We start from the raw sequence: 22,538 nt of genomic DNA on the forward strand, positions 1-22,538 counted from the left end.
AACCTGTGCATCACCTGGGAACTTGTCAGAATTGGAGACCTCCGGCCCCAGCCCAGACTTTCCCGGGTTGGGGCGCTGCACTGTTTTAACAAGCTTTCTAGGTTGATTCTGCTCCACGTTAAACTTTGAGAATCGAGGCTCTAAAACTACGATTACGGGCACCATGCAAGCCCGCGAAGAACCCCCCCTCAGGATGAGAAGCTAGAAGTGCGAGCAAACCTGGTCCCCAAGCCAGGTATTCTGGACCCTTGCGCCCAATTCAAGACACAAAGAGGAGGGCGAGCGCGATCATCTTGTCCCATCAGATTTCTGGAACCAGACGTGGAAAGGCCGAGCGTCTGCAAGCAGGAGGCGGGGCCTTCCTCCGGGGGCGGGGGGCGGGGGGCGGGGCCGAGCGCGCCGAGCCCCGCCCCATGCCGTTGCCCCGGGAAACCCCGGGTTGTAACAATAACCCGCTGACGCGCGCCTGGGCGGGACCCCGCCGGGGCCGTGGGCCGGGCCGCCCCGCCGCGGGCCAATGGCAGGCCCGGGCCCCGCCCCCGCGCCCCCGCCCGGCGCCGAGCAGGGGCGGGGCCCCCCCGCGCCTCCCCCGCTCCGCAGGCGGCGCTGTTGCGCGCCGGGGCCGCGGCGGGGCTCGCGGGGAGCCGGGAGCGCCGCGTCTCCACCCCGGCGCGGGCGGGGCGCGCGGGCGGGCCGAGGATTCCGCGGCGGCGGGCGGCGCGCTCCGCCCCCCCGCGCCGGGCCCGCCCCCCGCCCCCCGCCCCTCCCGAGGCGCAGCCGGCGCTGAGCGCGGCGGGCGCGGGAGCGGGCGCTGGAGCCGGAGCGGCGGCGGCGTTCCCGGGGCGGCGGCGCGGGCTCCTGCACGGGCGCGGGCTCCGGCATGGTGCAACCCGGCCTCGTCCCGGGAGAGCGGGGCCCGCGCGCGCGGCGGGCGCCGGGGGAGCGGCGCCGGCGGCGGTGGTGGCTGCAGGCGCGGGCAGGCGGCAGGTGCTAGGAGCGGAGCCGGGCGAGGTGCGTGCCCGCTGGGCTCCGGGGCCGCCGCCCCCTCGCTGCCCGCCTCTGTCCCTCCCCTCGGGCTCCCCGGCGCGCCCGGCCCCCTGTCTCCGCGCCCCGGCCCATGGCGCCCCGCGGGTGAGCCGGCGCCGCCAGGGACCCCTCCCGCGGGCCTCCCCGGGGCGCGCAGAGCCCGGAGCCGCCCGCCCACCCTGCGCGGAGCCTCCCTCCCTCCCTCGCCCCAGCCGGGCGGGACCATGGCTACGAAGCTGCGAGCGCATCAGGTGGACGTGGACCCGGACTTCGCGCCGCAGAGCCGGCCGCGCTCGTGCACCTGGCCCCTGCCGCAGCCCGACTTGGCCGGCGACGAGGACGGAGCGCTGGGCGCGGGGGTGGCCGAGGGCGCCGAGGACTGCGGGCCGGAGCGCCGGACCGCGGCCCCGGCCATGGCCCCGGCGCCGCCGCTGGGCGCGGAGGTCGGGCCGCTGCGGAAAGCGAAGAGCTCGCGGCGGAACGCGTGGGGGAACCTGTCCTACGCCGACCTCATCACCAAAGCCATCGAGAGCGCCCCGGACAAGCGGCTCACGCTCTCCCAGATCTACGACTGGATGGTCCGTTACGTGCCCTACTTCAAGGATAAAGGCGACAGCAACAGCTCGGCCGGCTGGAAGGTGGGGGCGTCCGGCTGTGGCGAGAGAGGGCATGGGGTAGCTGGCTGGGTCTCCCAGGGGCTGGGAGGTGCGTCTGGGCTCCAGGCGGGCAGTCTGGAAGGAGGCCCTGGGGCACCCCTAGGGGTCACCGAGTGTGTGCCCAGGGCGTGGGGCTGGCCAGTAGACAGGCGGAGGCGTGCTGGGAGCAGCTGTGTGCATGCTCTGCATGCGGGTGGGAGGTCTGGTGGGGTGACAAGGGACTCCCTGTCTGTCACAGACTGGAGGATCAGCCACTTTGAGCCCCCCCCCCCCCCCCCGAGGGACACCTCCACTCCAGCCTTCGGGGCATATCAGAGGAACCCATTCCCAGGCCATGCACACTGGGGAGTCCCTCTTCCCCCCTCCCTCATCTTCCACCCCTGTGAGTTTGCTTTGTGTTACTCTTGTTTTACCCTCTCCACTAGGACACCCTCCTTAAAGGGCTGAGAGAATCCTTGGGGTCAGGGGCTGCTTTCCTCCCAATTTTTTTTTCCTATGGCCCTCCCCGGAGCCGGCCCCAGGATGAGGAGTACGACCCTGGACCCAGTCTTTCCAGTGGTGCCAGCAGATCACTCTAGGGCACCAGCCAACCTGGGGTGGGGACCTGATCAGGTGACCTGGGATCTGAGTTCTCCAGGGGCAGCTGCTGCCCCCCTGGCCTGGATCAGTATGTTGGACTGATGATGACCCCTGCTGGTGTGAGGGTAGGGTACTGAGGGCCAGAGAGCCCTCCCTGCCCACCCCAGGCTGTCTGCCTGCCTCTTTCCTGTCTTTCTGCGCACAGATGCATTTGGGGGGAAAGGGACGGGCAGGGGCACCCCAAGGAAGCTCGGTGCCAGCTAGTGGAAAGGGGGGGAGCCATCTTGGGAGAGGACAGGGACTTGACTGGGTTGTGACCTCCAGACCCTCCTCTGACCATCTTGCTGGGGAGTGGGGATAGTCAGTGCCTTTGGGGTAGAAAAGGTGGGGGCGGTGCCTAGGAGTGAGTTGCCAGACTCCCTGTGGGAAAAGGACTCTCTGCAAGGGAAGCGTGCCTAAGTAGAGGAAGGGGCTGTGCCTGGTTATGGCTGCAGACAGGGTCAGAGAAAGTAGGTGTGCCAGTGGAGGAGGGGAGGCTTGTGGACATGGACAGCTTAGATGCCCAGTGACTGCATTGTAGGGCCGTGCTGCCCTGAGCTGGGAACCTGTGGCACTCAGACTTCATGCTGGCAGTTTCTCTGTCTCTCAGCCCACTGTGGGGTGGGGGCACAGACTCACGTCTCCTTCTCCATCTTCTCTCTGCTCCTCTTGGACTCGGCCCTTACCACTTATTCCTCCCACGTGGGTCCTGCCCTTGGACTTTGCTCGCACCTCTCTCCCTGCTCCCCATGTACAATCCCACCTTTCCCTTTTCTGTGCAGATATGCCCTGTCCTCAAGGACACAGAGTTCAGATGCCTCTTCCAGGAAGCCCTTCCCAACCCTTTTGAGCAAGCTTAAAACTCCCTCTGTTTTGGCCCTCTCCTTGTCTGTCATAAGTCTTAGTCTGTTGTGTCCTACCTCATTTCCCTTCCCCACCCCACCTTTAGAAGGCAATGACAGTGTCGGAATCATTTCTGTGCCCATAGCACCCGGCATAGAGCCTGGCACTGAGGAGCCACCAGTGCATGTCTGGTGAAAGAGTGAAGAAATGGATGGATGGGTCTAAGAGAATGCTGAGGTCACGCAAGGTACTATGGGCCAGAGTAAGCCAGGAGGGCTTCCTGTGGGAGGTGAAGCTCCAGCTGGGCTTGATGGATTAGGGAAGACAAGTGAAGATGGGAAGAGAGGATGTGAGGCTAGAAGCTGGGAAAAAGCTGGAATTCAATGAGCATCTCAAGGCTCTGTGCCAGGAACCTTCAGGTATCCACACCAGGTATCACCTTTATGCCCTCAGCACGCCTTGAGGTGGGCTTTACTTTCACCATTTATAGATCTTGACACTGAGGCACAGTTGAGGTGTGAACTGCCCAAGGTCACAAAGTAGTTGGGAAAACTGGACTCTAATCCAGGTGTGTCTCCTCCGAGGTCTCAGAAAGTCTCTGAAATAGTGTCCTGCTGGCACTGGGTGTGGGAGGGGGACACTAGTGGCTTGGAGCAGGGGCAGGTCTAAATCCTAGAATGTGATTGGGAATGTGCTGGGAGACAAATTAGTCCCATGGGTTCATTTCTCCGACTAGTTGACTGAGGCCCGGGAAGCGGATGGGATACTCCTCTGGTTGTCAGTGAGCGACAGACCCTGGATAGGGCCCAGCCTCCTGCCTGCCCAGTGGAGGCGGTTTCCACTGCACCCTGCTGCTGGGGACACGTTGGTTCTCCCTGTGCTGGGCTCAGGATGGAAGGAGCTGCGGCATTGGAAAGGGAGCCTCAGGCTTGGGCTCATGACTTAGGCCCTGGCAGAGACCACGCAGGCACTGGAGGAAGGCAGTTCAGAAGGGCCTCTGGCCTGGCCTATCTCATCTCCTCAGTGACTGCCTTCCTACTACTCCACCCCCACACAGCTCCCATGGGAGCCCCTGTCCCTTCACTCCTGCCCGTCCCACCACCACCACCCCTCAGCCTGTCCCCATTCCCAGTCAGTCCCTCCATGGGGCTATCTCCAACTCAGCCAACCTCTGGTTAGCAGGGCCTGTGGTATATTCCAGGGGTCAGGCCCATTGTTCCTCCTTCCTTCCCCTCCCCCACATTTGAATCTCAGGGGTGTACCAACCCTGTGTTCGATGAAGTAGGGGGACCAATGGGGAAGGATTGCACCTGTTTCAGGATGCATCAGGGCTCAGCTAGTTCCACACCCAATCTGTGTTTTATAGGCAGAAAGGGCTGGGGAGGGGGGCAGTAGGGATACTTCTGGGGTGCTGTTAGATTCCCTGGGGAGCCAGGCCTCCTAGAGAAGGAGGCAGTTGATCTGGATTGTCTACACTGAGGGAGGCTAGACTTTGGGGAGAAAGTCTTCCGGTGCATGTTGACTCCATGAGCAAAGGCAAGGTAGATTCATGCATGTTGGGTTTGGGAGTCAGGTGTGCCAGGCTGGAATCAAAGGCTTCTAGGAATGGCAGGGAGGTGGCATGCAAGAGGCGGAGTGAGATGGATGAAGAAGGCCCACATGCTTGGCCTTTGTCTTGTGGTCCCACCTGTGATGTGGAAGATAGTATCAGGGTGTTGTGGAGAGGAACTGAAAGAGTGGAGATCAACAGCAGGTGCAGGACACCTACCAGGCTGAAACTTGCAGAGAGGCTGGGCTTGGTGCTGGGAGCACCAACAGCAAGGCTGGTTTTATTCTCTTAGGGCTGAGGGTCTCCAAGCCTGGGACAAGGACTTGAATAGGCGGTCCCCTTCCCTCTGCCATGTCACAGCAGTCTGTATAGCTGACGTCCAATTAGAGACTTCCATTTCCTCTCAGATGCCTCGGCCCCGCCTTTCCTAGCTGTGGACTCCTCCGGGAAGTCTTCCAGGCTGCTCTGGGTCCTGGCACTCCTTCCACTTAGTGCCCCTTGAGTTGTTCTGCCTGCTTTTGTGTTTCCTGGCTGCCATTTCTCTTGGGAGCCCAGGCCAGGCTTGGGCGCCTCCATTCCTGTCCCCAGGCCTGGTGGGGGAGGAGCACAGTGGATGGGGACTATCCTTCTCCCTAAAGACCTGGAGCAGCCTGGTTATTTTGAGGGGTGGAGCCAGGAGGGGTGATGATACCCCCATCTGGCCCATGCTGACTAATCGGTCCTAATGGGGTGGGGGCTACAAGGGAAGGACCATCTGAGCTATCAGGAGGAGGTCCTGCTATCACAGCCCAGGCTGAGCAGTGGCTGTGAGTGTAGGGGGCTCCCCCTTTTCCCTCCCCCGAGACTGCTCCAGCAGGGCTCCCTCCTTCTTTGTCCTCGGGGATCCCCAGCCCCAAGGGCTGGTGGGGGTGCTGGAGGAGGCGGTGTGAGCCCGGGTTGGGGGGTGTCCTCACCCCCCGCACTGCACGAGCGGGGGGCTGGCAGCTGCCCGCCTCCTGGGCACGAGCTCGTGCCAGCCGCTCCTGGCACAGTTGCTGGCACGCCCGGCAGACTCCCACGGCCACCTGCTCACACCCACCCACGAGCGCTGGCGCGCTGCGGGCCCTTCCGGCTTCCCGGGCCTCCCGGCGCCCCTCCCCCACCGCGCTCCGAGCCCCCGCCGCGGGCTCCTGCTCTCCGAGGACCCCTGGCTCCTTGGGGCCCCTGGCTCTGGTCGCCTCCCCGCACGACTTGGGGGGCTCGGGAGGCCAGACAGCCGGGAGGCCCCTGGGGTAGTTGCGCCGCGAGGGAACGGGGGAGACCAGGAGGCAGCAGACAGACAGACCGACAGACAGGGTGAGGGCCCCGCCTGCCACCTGGCGCCGCTCCAGCGGGGCGATGGCGGGCAGCGCCGTGCCAGGCGGTAATTGCAGACAGACTAATTTAAAGAGATGAGACGGTTATTTTTAACTCGTGTTAAGGTAATGAACAGCGCGGGGGGTTTGCGGGTTCGAAAGTTCAGAACCCCCAGCCCCCACTTTCTGTGGGTTGGGGCCCCTCCTTACTGTACACTTGAGGACTCCAGCTTCAGGACTGACTGGGTCTGGGGGGGCCCTGACAGAGAGGGGGAGGGCTGGGAAGGCCTGGAAGGGTCGCTCCCTAGCCAAGCTCACATCCCATCAAGTCCTGACCAAGGTCCTTCCCAGAGGTATTAACATCCCTGTTTCTCCAGTGGGGAAGTGACTTGCCGCAGGGTCACATACCTAGGTAGAGGCAGGCCTGGGAATTGAACCCCCTTCCTTTTCTGTGCCTTTGGGGCTGGAGGACAGGCTTGTGTTTGGACTGTGGAAGAGTCCGGCTTGTTCCTTGCAGCCCATCTTCTGTCTTCCAGGGGCAGCTGGTGGGGTCCTGGCAGCCCTCTGTCTTGTGAGGGGTGAAGGGCAGTCATGGACTTGGTGTGTGGATATGGGCCTCTAGGATGTGGGTGTACCAGCTACAGTCATGGCAGTCCCCTTCTCACTTCACGGTCTCCCCTGCCTCCTGGCTGACTCCCCAGCACCCCCTCCCTATTTGCTTCCTGTGGGTCAGCCTCCAACCTGAGGGTAGGTACCTGGGAAGCAGGAAATACCCACTCCTCCCACTTCCTAGTCTAGGGCAGGTGGAGAGTCCTGCCCAGGTTAGGCACCCAACACTTTCCACTCCTCTTCCCCAGCTCATCCCTTCTTACGCATGGGCAGTGACTGATAGCTGGGGCTGCTGGACCATCCATCTATGCTGGACAGGTCTTCAGGGTGTCAGGGTTGACTGCCTTCTGCCTGGCAGTGGCATCTCACTGGAGCATCATTCAGGGTGTCCTAGTTCAGTCAGTTGGAGCTCTGGAGCTGGGAATAGCTGAGGAGTGGACAGAGCACCTGTAGGGGAACCTGACCCACTGTTATATGTTCCCTGGAACAGAGTTCCCTTCCATTGGCTCCTCAGTATTCTCTCTCTGTTCAAAGGGCCTTAACTCAGTCTCTGACCCTTTGGGGGCAGTGGCTGACAAACCCTTTGGTTCTAGGCACCGCAGAGGGATAGGTGAGACCGAGGGCATGCAGTGCTGATAGGACTTCGCACGGGTGGAAGCATGTGAGCATAGGAGTGGGTGAACTTGAACTTGGGACTCCTGCTCGGAGATGTCTGCCCGGCCTCTGGCAGTACCCAGGTGGCAAACATACTCTGGCACAATGAAGGGAATGCTCTTGGCAGTCCCAGCTGGCCCCCAAAGCTGGCAGATGGGGGGTGCAGGGTGTTGGGTGGGCATTAACTGAGGCTCTGGGGCCCCAGTAGGGCGCTCAGGGGGACAGCTGGATCTGGAGTACCCCCCTTCCTCCTGGCACCCTGGTTACCATGGAAACAAACTCCTGTTTGGGAGGGTTTGGCTGTTTGCTGCCTCTCCCCACCCCCCAACCCATATGTGGAGGTGGGAGGGGGGCCAGGTGGCGTGTGGGGGAGGGGCCTCCCACACCCTCCCCCCAGGGCCTCCCTCTTTGCAGAGAAACCTTTCTGGTCTCTAAGTGTGTGTGTGTAGGGGTGGGGGGACTACCCTTGTGAGAAAGGGAACAAGATTTAAGAGAATTAATGACTGGTGCTAGGCAGTCAGTTGGGCACTTGACAAACTCCCATTTCTTCCTCCCTGGGTCCACATTCATAGCCCCATTTTGCCATTGAGGAAATGGAAGCCCAGAAAGATGAAGTCACTTGGCTAAGGCAGTGCAGCTGGGACTTGGCCGAGCCTGGATTGAGATACAGACCTGTCTGTTCCCACCGTATTTCACCATCTCCCATTGCCGGTGCAGCCTCAGCCCTGCACAGCAGCCAGCCCTCCCACCCCAAGGCTCGCTCAAACTCTAGAACGCTCTGGGGTGCCTCAGTCCAGGGATCCAGCCAAGGCCAAACTGTTCTGTTTGGACCCCTGGGCCCTGGTGACCTTGTCCAGGCCCTTCTTCCCTCCCACACCCCTGCTGCCTCTCATCTCACATGCCGCCCTCATATTGCCACCTTTACACCTGACAGTGGAGTTCTCAACCCACACCCACTGCCATTGTCACATGCTCACCAAGGCAGCGATCAACTCTCATTGACTGATCCCTTGGGACACCCTGCAGAAACTGGGCGGGGTGCTTGGGTGGTTGGAACAAAGACCCACTTCCTAGGAGATTCTGGAACCCAGTGCATCTCCTTGAGAATTTCTGCCTTCAGTTCTTCATTGTTGGCAAACCTGGCTGATGATCAGAGTCACCTGTACACTTTTAGATAACAGAGGTTTCCAGTCCCCATCTCAGACCCTCTAAGAGCAGACTCTCAGTAGGTGGGCTTTGAAATCTGTGGTTTAGCAGATCTGTCTGGTGAACGGTGAGATTGTGAACCACTGCTTTAGATGGTCACTTCCTGGGCTCTCGTTTGTTCCTTCTGTTCCTGGTGTGCACCAGTGTCTCCGAGCAGTCTGCCCAGAGTCCCTCCTCTTCCTTACTCTTTTTGGGTCCTCTAGAGAATTGAGCCCGCTGCAGTCAGTTCCACGGGAATGACTTCCCCTGCCCTCATCTCTTAGAATGTGGTGTTAGGATGTAAATGCAGAGAATGGAGCCAGCAGCCAGGGTGGAGGCTCTCTGCCTCCGGGCCTCTGGCCGTAGGAGGGAGGGGAAATGTTGATGTAAATAATCATCGAGGCTCACTGGAACTGGAACTAGGCCAGAGGGGGACAGGGCGTTGCAGTCCCTGTTCTCTGACAGCTCCCCGTTTGATGGAGGAGACAAGTGTACAAACACAATTTAGTGCTGTTCCTAAGGGTCCAGTCTTGGGCCCTCGGTGTGACACTCGCGTTGGCCTCCTGGTCCCAGTCAACTTCTCTGGCCATGTCACTTCTGACCCTTGCTTTGGTCATACGGGACTGTTCCGGCTTAGGCTTCCCCAACCATGTGCCATTACATTCATGATTTCATTTTGTTCTCACAGCAAGCTGGTACTGCAACTCTTCCCATTTTACAGACGAGGAAACTAGGACTGAGAAACATGGTGGCTGTCACAGTATGATAGAAATGAAACTTCCCCAGGCTAATTCCTCCTGAGCCCAGTGCTCTGGCCAGGCCATTCCAGGATGACTTCCCAGGCCCATGGCCCTTCTTGCATCATTGTCTCTTTGCTGCCCCTTGGAGTTGGATCCCAAGGTTTCCAGTGTAGCGATGGTTTCTGGATCCCTGGAGTTCTCTCGCAGACCCCAGGACTTCTTGCAGCTTTCTTGTTCACTTTCACCCAGTCTCACCCCCGCAGCACCCAGTATACAGTGCTCCCTGCAGAGGAACTGGACTGGCTCCTTGACCTTCAGGTACCACAGGTCAAACTGGGGAGATGGGAACTCCTGATTTTGATTTCAGGATGAAAACTCTTCAAGGTCATGATGGGAAGCCAGAGGCATGGGTATGTGGAGGTAGAGCAGGAGAACCAGACAAAAGAATATCAAACCCTCTAGATCAGACTTTTTAGGAGCCTCACAGGGTCTGGTTGTGTTGCCAAAGCCCAGCAGGAGTTGAGGCTGAAGTAGCAAGCAGGGACCGAGGATGAGTGACCGAGGAATGGCACTCTAAGCTGTGGGGATGGGGCATGGGGTTGTGTGGAGAGTGGACACACTGGCTCATGTGGGCCTACTACTGGGTCCAGGGGAGAAGTTGAGCCTGCGAGAGGGTGGAGGCCCAAAGAGTCCAAATGCCAGGCCTGAGGTGCCATGCAGTACCTTTTAGTGCCTTGAGAATCTTGGAGGTGAGACAGAGTGGTGTGGTTGGAGCCTTGGAGGTGAGCAGGGACACCATCCTAGTTCTGCCACTCACCTGGGGACACTGAGCCTCAGTTTCTTCCTTTATAAAATGGGATAATAGTAGGACTTTTGCTGTGAGAGTTATAGGAAAGATATGTATAAAGTCCCCAAGAAACCTTAGCAAACATCATTAGTGTTACTCATTGTGCAGCGAAAAGAAAAGAATCGCTTCTTCAAGGTCTTGTTAGACAGGGTTCTCTGGGCCCTGACCCCTAAGAGACTGTGTGTGTGTGTGTGTGTGTGTGTGTGTGTGTGTGTGCTGGGCGTGTGGTGGAGTGGGAGGCCCTTCCTCTAAAGCTCTTTTTCTTTCCAGAGATTCAGGATGTTCCAAACTTCATCTTGCCCCTAGGTTGACCCCCTGCTTTCCCTCCAGAATCTTCCCCATGGGCTTGGGAGGCAAGCAGGTGGGTTTTGGGCTCCCTAGTTTTATTAATGAAAAATGATTTCCTCAAAAATCACTCTTGAACCAGGGCTGTCTGCCCTTGGATACCAGTTCCTCTTTGCCCAGTGGCAGGCTGTGTGGCCTTGGGCATGGCCCTTCCCTCTCTGACTCTGAGTCCTATCTAGAGACCCTGGTTCTCCTCCCCCAACACTCTGGGAAGATGTGGTGCCTCCTCCACCCTTGCTATCCCCTCCCCCTGTCCTCAGCTGGCCTAGCCTCCTTGTAACCTGAGCTGGGGCTGTGGGGGAAGGGGCTTGCCCAGGGCCAGAGGCACCTGCCAGCTGAGCAGATGTGAGGGGATAGAGGCCCCCAAGGGGATCTCCTCTCTAGCTCCTGGAGGCCAGGCTAGGGCAGGCAGTGCGCCACACACTCCCAGCCCTGGCCTCTGTCCTCTGCACCCGAGCGCCTGGAGCACTGGTTCACTTTTTAGCACATTCAGTGCTCTGACTTATCCTGCAAGGATCCCCCCAGTCTCCAGGAGAGGACAGATGGCAGATGCAGGCCGGTGCCCCTGTTTGGGTGGGCTGCCCTGGGCCCTGGTGCCACTTGGCAGGGGGACAGAGGGCCAAGGGTGTCCCCCAGGGTAAGGCCAGTGTCTGTGCGGGTGGCCGTGCCCCTGGGAGAGCAGATGGTTCTCTTGGCATCATGCCCATTCTTCTTCTTTCCCCTTAGGAGCCAGCCTGCAGGGCTGGGGCACAGCTGCTGGGCCCTCTCCAGAGCCTGCCCAAGGCAGTGCTGGGTGAGGTCACTGCAGCTGCTCCCAGGGCCTAGGGCAGGAGTGTGGGGAGGTGCTATGAAGAGAGGGTGGGGGCGCAGTCTGAGGAGAGACGCAGAGTGGCCTGAAAAGCTTTGTATTTATGGGTCCCATTTAATTGTGGATGAGTGAAAAAAGCATTTGTGGAGGGGTTGCTGAATCAGTGTGGACACCCTATCCACCCCCTATGATCTTTTGCCTCCACCCTGGATTTTCTTCTAGAGGCATCTCAGGTTGGGAGGAAAGTGAGGGCCCTGTGTGTGTGTGCACCATCTCTTATACTATATGACCTTGGACAAGTCAGTGTGTCCCTTGGATCCTCAGTTTCTCATCTGTAAAATGGGAATAATAAACCACCTCAGAGAGTTGTTACAAAGACCCTATCAGATTTTAATTTCTGAGTGCCAACATAATGCATGGCACATGGTCAATGCCCAGCAAATGGTAGTTCCTTGCCCTCCCTATTTTCCTGAATTCTGAGGAGCCAGGGAGGCCTAAGGGAAAGTAGGGAGGTAGCAGAGGCAGCAGGAACTGGAGAGGAAACTCAGAGGGAGGAGGCAAGGTTTGGCTCTCTGGCCTGAGGTTTTGCTTAGCAGAAACTGCACAGAAATGCCAGGTCTGAGTGGCTCGTGGCTGCCGAAAGCACCATCCCATGTGCTGACCTATTGTGAACCAAGGATTGTCCTTTAGGGTTCAGATGGGGAGAGAGATGTGCAGTTGGAACTCAGTTTGTAGTTGGATTTCTGTAGTAGCACAGAGGTCGGATGACCATCTTTAGCATTTGCAGCAGGAACTGCTGCCGCAGAGAGAGAGAGAGGCAAAGGGAACAGAGTGTGCAAAGGTATGAAGGTAGAAACATCCAGGTGGCTGGAGGCCCAGATGGACTTGAGGAATGGAGATGATGAGGCAGAGGAGCATCAGAGGGTTCTTAACATCAGTCTGGAGTTAAACCCCAGCCCATGGGTGATGAGGAGCCTTAGGCTTTTGAGTAGGGGTGAGCTTGAACTTTGCTGCTGTTTTGTCTGCTGTCTCTGGGGTGGGGGATGTCAGTTCCTCTCCTTTGACCTCTTGCCTTGCATTGGACTTCTCGTTCCTCCTGGCCCATGACTGTCCCTTTCTGTTCCATTGCTGATGCCACTCCCACTTACCTGTTGACACCTCTGCCCCTGATGCCCTCACCTACTGTTCTACCCCTTCTCCACTGCAGATCCTAGTACCAAGGATTTGCACATGGCCTCAGATCTCTGAGGTCATCCAGGTCTCCCTTTCTGCCAGGAATCCTGCCTGGACCGAGCAATCCAGCTTTACCCCAGGCCGCAGGGCAGGGCAACCCTGGAGAGGCTGTGAGTCTGACTGACACAGGTGTGTGTTCCTGAGTCAGAATGGGGTGGAGGGAGGGGAAGGAGGGGAGAACAAGGGCTGCTCCTGGGATTCTGAAACAGGGAGGGGATGAGATTCTTCACATGTGGGATCTTTCCAGGGCCCATCCCTCCCCATCGATGCCAGGGTTGTTCCCCTCTCTGACAGGAGAGGCCCAAAATCACATGGATGAAGTTGGGATTCCAACACCTGCCCTTGACATTTCTTCGTGGGGGAAGGGAAGGAAAGGAGGGAGGGAGGAAACGGGATTTCTGGAGGGGATCAGAGCACTCACACAAGCCAGAAGTGGTCTCTGCTTAGGGAGGCACCAAGGGAGGTACTGGATCATCACCAGACAGGCAGGGTCAGCGTCTCAAGGGAGGGTGGGCTCAGCCTTAGACAGCAATGGAAATTGGAAAGGCATCCACACTTGGCCTTGGGCCAGATCCTAGACTGAACTGGGAGGGTTCTGAGTCCTGTAGATGCCAGGGAGACCAGGATGTAGCACAGGCTTTATCGTGAGTGGGGGTGAGAGATGTGAATCTCCAGTTTGATAAAAACCAGAAAGCTTGGTCTTGAGAACCAAGGCAGTGATAGCAATTGGGGTGGGCAACAAAACTGTGTCCCCTGCCACTTTGTAGGTGTTGGTAGAAAGAACCCTGGCTTTGGAATTCAGTAACCCCAAGACCCAGGACTGTCTCTATCACTTTTCAGCTTTGTTACCATGGGAGTCATTTAATCCATTCAAGTCTCAGTTTACCCACTTTGTCAAATAGCAGTTTCTATGTATAGGATGGTTTTTAGGATCTAAATAAGAATTATCTAAAGAACCTATCTAGTAGGCAGTGCCCTTCTCCTGCCTTAGTATTTGAAACCTGTGCCAGTGGTATGCTCAAGCCAGCTTGTGAGAGCCAATCGTGTACATTTCTTCCCAGTTCTGCACTCAGTGATATCATGCTGGCAGCTTAAAATTGGCTATGATGGGTGTATCCTTACCACAGAAATCAGCAATAGCTACAAAGAATATCAGGTGGGGTGTTTTCCCCTCCTAGAGAGCTAGAGGGAATTCATCCTGTGGGCCTTCTAGCTCTAAAAGGTGACAAAACAGAAGGTAGGGCAATGGTGTCACACTTGCTGGGCCAAGCAACCTGGAACACTAAGTCCAAGGTTATTTGGGTCTGGGGATATTGGGCATGGTCATAGTGCCAGACAGCCTCTATGGGCAGGGTACAGCAAATGGTAGGACTCTTCTTTCCTCCACATATCTCCTTCCATCCTCACCTTCTCTCCAAGAGATCTGGCAGGCTCTGGCTAGAGAAGTAAGATTGGATGAGGTTGAGCTATCAGAGAATGAAGCTGTGCTGGGAGGAGAAATGAGGTTGTACTGGAAGATAAATGAGGTTGTACTGTCAGGGAATGAGGTGGTACTTGGAGGCAAGGTGAGGCTGCATTATTAGATAAATGGGGTTTCACTGTCAGGGATGAAGTGTACTTGTAGGAGAGATGACGTCCTGCTGGATCAGGCAGGTTGCACCGTCAGAGAACACAGCCACGCCACAGGAGGAAGGAGAGCCTCCGACTTGGAGGATAAATGAGGATGTCCTGCTGGATAAATGAGGGAGCCCGTCAGGTGAATGGAGTGCTGTTAGCAAATGAGGTTGTACTTGCTGGATAAATGGGACTGGTGTGCTGGATAAATGGGGTTGTGCTGTCAGATGAATGTATTACTGCTTGTGGGCGAAGGGTGTCCTGGGAATAGATGAGGGTGTCCTGCTGGATAGATGAGCTGCCGCCACCAAATGGATCAGATCCTGTCCACGAGGGAGGCACCGTCAGCAAGGACGAGGTTATTCTGCTCCCCTTGGGGCTCCTGGCGTATTTTCTGGCTTAGGTGGTATAGGCTGTGAGACACCTTAGTCCCAGAAAGCCCTGTGTTCCCAAGTTTGTTTGGGGAGCCAAAGAGAGCAGGCTGAGGTGGGCAGTTGCATCATTCACCTGGTGATGCCTTCTTCCCCTCGCACAGTAACCGACTTCTCTCCGTGTTTCCCTCTGGATCATGCTGTACCTGATTTTCTCCATCCTGTCTTGTCTCTCATGGTGTCCTGTGTTCCCTTCGCTCAGCCTGGTTTGGAGAAGCCACTGTCATGTGACAGCCACTCTTTCCAGTCTCATTTAATTCTCCTTGCAACATAATATTACTCCACCTTTATTCTTTTTCTCTCTCCATCACACATTCATTCAACAAACATTTACTAACTGCCAACCACATGGGGGGTACAATAAGAAAGGGCTGAAAATCTCTCTTGAAACTTATAATCTAACATGAGGGACACTGGGCAGTAAATAATAAACACACTATAAATCGATTATATATTAATTGATATCATTGCTTTGAACAATTTAAAGCAGGGTAAGGGGACCAAGAAATGGCAAGGAAGAGGAGCAATTGTTAAAAGAGTGGTCAAAATCAGCCTCATTGCAAAAGGTGACATCTGAACAAAGACTTCCAGAAGCTGAGAGGTGGATGTGGGCCTCTGGGCCAACTGTGTTTCCCCTGAGACAGAGGCCCCAAGGGGGGACTGTTCCTGGCAGGTTGGAGGAACCAGGGACAGGGATCGATAGTGTTGGAGAAAGTCTGAGCAGTCCTGGGGGTTCTTGTGGGCTATAGCAAAGCCTCTTTTCTTTATTTTGAGGGAGATGGGGGCATCAAGGGTGGGACTGGATGTGATCCAAGGTATTTAAAGGATCACTCTGGCTGTTGAGTGGTGGACTGTAGGGGAGTGGGGGTGGAAGCCGGGGGTCATTTGAGGAATGGAGGTTCAAAGTGTCTTGCCTCAGGTTGCATGGCCAATGAGTGCTGGAGCCAAAATTGGAATCCAGCTCGAAAACCAGAGCTCACATGTACTTTGCCCTGCGCTAGCCTCCTCTCCCTATGGGGTGGCGCCATAAGGGGGTAGCCTCCTTGAACCAGGTTCTGAGGCAAAATGGAAGGGGATGGGTTGTCATCCATTGTCCCTTCCCCCTGTTCCCTCATGGTCTCCTTGAGACCCCAAATCAGGGAGGTCTTGTCTCACCTGGGAACTCGCACCAGGCTCGCAGGGAGGTTTGGGAGGTGTGGCGCCCCAGAAGCCAGGCCCAGCTCTGGGCACCAGGGGAGCCCGGGCATGCTGGGGCCTTGGCTGTGGTGGCGGGTTGCTAGGCGACTCGGAGAGGGAGCCCTGGTTACTGCTGCCTGGCAGAGGCGTCTCCCTCCTCTGCCTCCCTCACCTCCTCCGTGGCCTCTGGCCTCCCAGGAGGCCTTGTGGGCGAGTTGTGATCGGTGCTTGCCACTGGATCTTGGCGGGGAACTCTGATTGGTACCAGGTGGCTGGGCCCTGAGGAACCAGACTGGGCTGCAGGGCCTGGGCTTCCCTCATGGGGCACGGCCCTGGTGCACACCTGGTTCAGGGTCCAGCTCAGCAGTCAGAAGCCTTGTCCTTGCCCACCTGGGCCATCTCCCTGGTTTAACCTGGCAAGGCACAGCAGCCCTATAGGCCTCAACTGCCCCATCCATCTGGCCTGCACAGTCCCTTCCCCAGGGTCTTGTTTTCTGTGAGTGTGCAAGGTGGGGGGAGGGGGGCTGTTGAGCTGGCAGGGCTCAGGTACCCCCCCCCCCCCCCCGGTGACTTGAATGTGTAACACTCAAGTTTTGCATTAGGCTTCATTTATGAAAAGAGTTCCCTTGCTTTAGGAAAAAAAAAAAAATTAAAAGCCTCTTGACTGGATGATCCCAAGAACTTTCAGTGTCAAACTGAAAGGTACCCCAAGTATAGTGGACCCATCTCATCAGTTTAGGGGTAGTGATACTGAGGCCCAGAGAGGAGGAGGAACTTGCCCCAAGTCAGGTTTGGTGGTGTAGAAAGAGCACCAGACTGGGGGTCAGAGGCTTGGGCTTGAATCCCTGCTCTGCCGTTAGATTCTGAGTGACCTTGGGCAAGTCCTTTCCCTGGGCTGGACCAGCAGTGGTTTCAGGTTGGGGCTCAAGCTCTTAGGGGTACCTAACTGGGCAGAAAACAGAGTGGGAGAGGCCGCAAACTTTCAGGGGCTTGGAGCAAGTGTTTTTTTAGGGTAGTCTGAAATATTTTTATATTCAGAAAATTTAGAAGTTATGAAGTACAATGCGAAATAACCTTAAATTCTAAAATAGAAAAAACTTAGGGGAAAATCTGACCTTGCAACATGCCCCCAGTCTCCCCAGGCTGCCAGCTTCTAGGGATAGTTTACATGGAAAATGTGAGAAGCACTGGAATACTGGCTTCCTCAGATTCTTTGGAAATTCCTGGCTTGTTTCTCTCCCATGGTGGAATGCGATGTCCTTTAGACTCAGAGACTAACCTGAAATCAATACCTGACTCTGCCACTTAAACTGTGTGACACTGGCAACTTATATAACCTCTCTGAGCCTCACTCTCCTCATCTTGAGGTAGGGATCACAATCCCTGACTTGTATGGAGTCTGACAGAATGATTAGTGAGATAAAGTACTTATAACACCCAGGGCTTGAATAGGCAGGTACTGAGTAGGTGCTGATGCTTGGCAATGCCCTCCTCCTCCCCATACCTCCCTGCTGGCACACAGTGACTTTGATAGAGAAGTGTTGCCTGACTGACCTCCAGAAGTTGGGAGGGGGAGTCGCTGGTAAGCCAGATACTCCCAGAGGGGAAGAGAACCAAGGCCTCCTAGGCCCTAGATCACAGGTGTGGGGGAGGGGCTGGGGAGCCAGGTGCAGGGGCGGGAGCAAGAAGGGGTATCTACTTGAGGGAGCACCACTCCCTGGAGGTCCAGCTCCCCTCCTCCCAGAGCCCCAGGAGAAGCCAGGCAGGGCTAGGCTGGGAGGGGCCTTGGAGCCCCAGCTGTCTTCTCCTAAGACCAGAAAGTGCCAACTGTAGGGAGCCCGGAGCCCTGAAGAGGCAGGTTAGTACCTGAAGCTAGAGGTGAGTGGTGGAGGGTACAGCAGGAAAGAAGTCTCCTCCTGGAGCTTGGTGTGAAGAAGGCAGGAGGGAGAGCCCCTGTGGATTAGTGGTTATCGGCTAGGCGACCGATGAGTTACGAGCAGGTCTATGTGTTGGGCAGATCTGGGGTGATACCTGGTGTGGCTGCCTGTGGGACTGTGGGCAAATTACATCATGCCTCTGGGCCTCTGTTCCCTGGTCCATGAGATGGGTAATGCCAGCTGCCCAGGGTTGCCGGTGCCCAACACAGCCTGATATTAAGGGAGTAAAGATAGCAGATCTGTGGGGTGATCTAAGACGTGAGGTCTTCTGCAAATGTACCAGTTGCATTCACTAAACACATGCTCCACACATTATCTCAGGTAATGAGCTGAGGGCCTTCCAAGGTGGTTACTGAATGGCACTCACTATTTTTAGTGCATCGAGGCCCCGAGGCTCACAGAGGTTGGTCAGCCCCTGGTCACACCAGCTAGGTGACTGAAAAAGGCCAGGCATCCTGCCCTGTCCCAGGCCCGTGCTGTGTCCACAGCAGTGTCTGAGGCTGGAGGTCAAGACCACCAGGTGGGAGGTTCCAGAGGTGGGTGTGGCAGACCCAGCAGAGTTCAGCTTCTCCAGGTTCCTGTGGGGAGCCAGGTCATTCTACCTGGGACTCCCCTGTCTTCCTCTATCTCAGGACAGGCCTGGCAAAAGCAGGCCTGGGGAGCAGTAGAGACCTGCACAGCAGAAATTTAAAAGAGGATATGTGCATGGGTGGCAAAGGTTAAGTTTAGGGAATACCCAGGGACAGCAGAAAGGCATAATGTAGCCTTGGGCAAGCCATTTCACCTCTCTGAGTCTTGGCTGTACATGGGATTTATGCTACCTGCTTGTGGGAATTTTATGAATATTCCATCGAGAAGGGGCTTTACTGGCAGAGCTGTTCTTCAGATGGTCCTGGTGAGGAGGGTGGACTGCATGAGGAGGGTGGACTTCCCCCAAATGATAGCCTGGGGAGCTGGACTGGTAGGCATTGATCAGAGATGGGATCTGAGGTTTCTATGACCAAAGGATAATGGATGTGCTTTGAAGGGCTTGCTATAGGATCCAAGGCCTCTGTGGGGTTCACAGAAGAATTGGGGTAAATCTCTGAAAAAATCTCAGCCCTGTGCTCCTCTTGAGGACCCCCAGTCTATTCAGCTTTTCCTGGCCAGGCCCTCCCAGCAAAGGGTTAACAGTTTTCTCTACCTGCAGTTGCATTTTAAAGACACGAAATTAAAGCAGGTAATTTATTCTCCCCACACACGAAAGAGCAATTAGTTCTAAACAGGGCTTAATCAGTCACCGCGAGATTGATTTCTGGAGCCCTGGGTTTTCGGGCTCCTGGCACCATGCCAGGCTGGGGAGGGAGGGGGGCGGACAAATGAGCCGTGTTGGCATGAGCCCTTACATAATCTGCTGGGGGGCCCATGCAGCCTGGCTAACTCCGGGTGGGGCTTGGCTGAGTTGGGGAGAGGGGTCCTGCTCCCCGGCTGCAGCCACCTTAACAGTAGCCCTCAGGGTACATGTAGGCCTCCAGGGAGAGGCGAGGCCCAAAGCTCCAGCCCAGCTCCAGCCACTGGGCACCATCAGCTGGGGGCCTGGGAGAGGGAAAAGGTGGTGTGGTTCTGGGGTCAGGGATGGGTGTTCTGGGTTTGTCCAACCTGGTGCTTAACACCTGTTTCCCCCAACCCTGTTTACCCCCCTCACCCTTCGACTGTCCCTATTTCCTGCCCCCTTTTCTGTTCTGCCTCCTTCCTCTTATGCTCTCACTTCTTTGCTCTGTTTTCTCTCTTTCCCCCACGGCCTCCTCACCTCCCACTCCCCCACCTCTGTCCTTGTCTCCGGCCACAGAACTCCATCCGGCACAACCTGTCGCTGCACACCCGTTTCATCCGCGTGCAGAATGAGGGCACCGGCAAGAGCTCCTGGTGGATGCTGAACCCTGAAGGAGGGAAGACTGGCAAGACCCCGCGGCGCAGGGCCGTGTCCATGGATAATGGGGCCAAGTTCCTGCGCATCAAGGGCAAGGCCAGCAAGAAAAAACAGCTGCAGGCACCTGAGCGAAGCCCGGACGACAGCCCCCCGGGTGCCCCGGCCCCAGGGCCCGTGCCCGCCGCCGCCAAGTGGGCCACCAGCCCGGCCTCGCACGCCAGCGACGACTACGAGGCGTGGGCTGACTTCCGCGGCGGCGGGAGGCCCCTGCTCGCAGAGGCAGCTGAGTTGGAGGACGACGAGGCCCTGGAGGCCCTGGCGCCCTCCTCGCCGCTCATGTACCCAAGCCCGGCGAGCGCGCTGTCCCCGGTGCTAGGCGCGCGCTGCCCGGGGGAGCTGCCCCGCCTGGCCGAGCTCGGAGGCCCGCTGGGCCTGCACGGCGGGGGCGCGGGGCTGCCCGAGGCCCTGCTGGACGGCGCGCAGGACGCTTACGGGCCGCGGGCGCGCGCCGGGACGCCCGCCTACTTCGGAGGCTGCAAGGGCGGCGCCTACGGCGGGGGCGGGGGCTTCGGGCCGCCGGCGCTGGGCGCGCTGCGCCGCCTCCCCATGCAGACCATCCAGGAGAACAAGCAGGCGAGCTTCGCGCCGGCCGCCGCGCCCTTCCGACCCGGGGCTCTGCCCGCGCTCCTGCCGCCCGCGCCGCCCGCGCAGAGGCCCGGCCCCGTGCTGGGCGCGCCCGGGGAGCTGGCGCTGGCCGGCGCGGCCGCCGCCTACCCAGGCAAGGGGGCGGCCCCCTACGCGCCGCCGGTGCCCTCGCGCAGTGCCTTAGCCCACCCCATCAGCCTTATGACGCTGCCCGGCGAGGCGGGCGCCCCCGGCCTGGCGCCGCCGGGCCACGCGGCCGCCTTCGGGGGCCCCCCCGGGGGCCTCCTGCTGGACGCGCTGCCCGGGCCCTACGCGGCCGCCGCCGCCGGGCCCCTGGGCGCCGCGCCCGACCGCTTTCCGGCCGACCTGGACCTTGACATGTTCAGCGGGAGCCTCGAGTGTGACGTCGAGTCCATCATCCTCAACGACTTCATGGACAGCGACGAAATGGACTTCAACTTCGACTCGGCCCTGCCTCCGCCCCCGCCCGGCCTGGCCGGGGCCCCACCCCCCAACCAGAGCTGGGTGCCCGGCTGAGGGCCGCCTCGCCTCCGGTGCCCTTGGCGCCCCTGCCCCGCCCAGCCCCAAGGGGCCTCTGTCTTCCCATCCTGATTCCCGGGTCCCCACCCCTGATTCCAGCTGCATGGGAGGGTCCAGGAGGCAGCCCCCGCCCTGCTAGAGGCCTCCCGCAGAGCAGAAGCTGGCCACTGAGGGGGGGGGGAGGGCCCGGGGACCCCATCATTCCTGCCCCGGCTCCTGAGACCCTCTGCTTCCGCGGCCAGGCGGGGAGTCTGGGAGTGGAGGCTGAAATCCAGGCAGGGTGGGTTGGTGAGGAGCCAGGAGCACCGCGCTGGTGTGGCCGGAGAAGACACCCGCCGGAGATGGGGGCCGGGGACGTCTCCAAATCTTTTCAGTTTTTTTTTGCGGGGTCCTCGCCGTGACAAATCGCCCTCCCCAAACTCCGATCGGATTCCCCAGTGACACTTTCCCACTGGCCTTAGCCTCCCGCCATCCCAAGCCAGGAACCCCCTTCCTAAAACACACTCACACCGACCTGTTGGCTGTTCAGCCAGGAGCTGTCCTTCAGCCCCAAGCACCCCGACTCCACCCCTACGGTTCAGCCCCAACCTCCCAAGCCCCAACTTCTCCGTCCTTTGTCGGAGTCCATCCTGGTTTCCAGCCCTGCACCACTTCCCTACACAGGTCTCAGCCTCTCCAGAGGGCCTCAGCTCCGGATCCACCCCCACCCAACACCCCCGACACCCCTTTCTTCGCACCCGTCCTGGCACCTCTCTCACCCGTATTTATAAGTGTCCGGTCGGGGCGGGCTGTGGGCGCGGCGTCCCCAGCGCATATCGTAGGCAGTGTACCGTGGCTGTGCCGTCAGCGTGTGCGTGTGCGTGTGTGCCGTGTCGAGGCCGTGTAGAGTGCATTGTACAGCATATTTTCATGAATAAAATTGTTTTAAATATTTCTCGCGCCTTGGGCTAGCAGGGGGGAATGTGGGAAGAGGACAGTTGGGCCTGAGCGCCTATGTGGTGGTGTGTCCAAGTATGTGTCCACACTCCCTGGTACCTGCCTACTCAACACACATGGTTAAGCGCCTGCTGAGCTCTGGGTGCTGGAGATGACCCTGTGTGGGACTCTGCACCTGCTGCTGTGAACGCGTGCATGCAGGAAGTTTCTGGCCTGGGGAAATTCTGTCCTGAATAAGCCTTAGAGATTGGAGGGAAGGCAGATACTTACCTAGAACCTGTTACTGTCAGGTCCTGAATTAGGGAGGATTTTTGTTCCTATTGTACAGATGAGAAAACAAGGTCAGAGGGGGATATAGCTTGGGAAGGCAGGGTGGGTGATGGAAAGGAGGCCTTTGAAGGCGCACAGACTTCTTTTGGAAACTATTCTCTGACATTTGTCAGCGATGTGACCCCAGAGAGGTTTCAACCTCTGTAGCCTTGCTGTCTTGGTCTGGACCATAGGATAATAGAACCCATCCCATGGGTTTCTCCAAGAAGTAAAGGAGAAAATTTATCTAAAATGCTCATCTTGGGTCCTGTACTCATTCATTCGTGGGAGATTTAATGAGCCCCTGTTCTGTGCCAGGTCTGTAGAGTGTCACAGGCACTCTCTGCCCTCAAGAAACTTAGAAGATTGAGCAGAGCATGGATGAATAAATAGGCAATTATAGATGAGAGCTGTAATGAATGGGGGAGCCAAGTGGGTGTTGTGGGAAGGAATGACATGGCTGCACCCATCCCAGGATTGGGAAGTCAGGGGAGGTGCCTGGGAGAGGCGGTGCTGTCTCAGCTGTGTCTTGAAGGATGAGTTGGCATTGGGAGTGGAGGGATCCAGATAGTGGGAATGGTGTATTCAGAAATC

The 22,538-nt window shown here is 57.9% G+C and overlaps 1 protein-coding gene across 1 annotated transcript; it reads left to right on the top strand.

Moving 5' to 3' along the window:
- Nucleotides 1-768: 768 nt before the first annotated feature.
- Nucleotides 769-22,502, top strand: FOXO6 (forkhead box O6). Its single transcript, XM_037499228.2, has 2 exons — nt 769-1,664; nt 19,434-22,502. The coding sequence occupies exons 1-2, from the start codon at nt 1,251-1,253 to the stop codon at nt 20,694-20,696; spliced, it is 1,677 nt and encodes a 558-aa protein (XP_037355125.1). The 5' UTR covers nt 769-1,250; the 3' UTR covers nt 20,697-22,502.
- Nucleotides 22,503-22,538: the final 36 nt, after the last annotated feature.

This window comes from Talpa occidentalis, unplaced genomic scaffold, assembly GCF_014898055.3.
Source record: "Talpa occidentalis isolate TD23 unplaced genomic scaffold, MPIMG_talOcc4v2.1 talOcc4.9, whole genome shotgun sequence".
NCBI lineage: Eukaryota > Metazoa > Chordata > Mammalia > Eulipotyphla > Talpidae > Talpa > Talpa occidentalis.

Coding starts and splice junctions, on each gene's coding strand:
- FOXO6 (XM_037499228.2), top strand. CDS start 1,251: ATGGCTACGAAGCTGCGAGCGCATCAGGTGGACGTGGACCCGGACTTC. Junction 1,665..19,433: donor ACAGCTCGGCCGGCTGGAAG/GTGGGGGCGTCC, acceptor CTCCGGCCACAG/AACTCCATCCGGCACAACCT.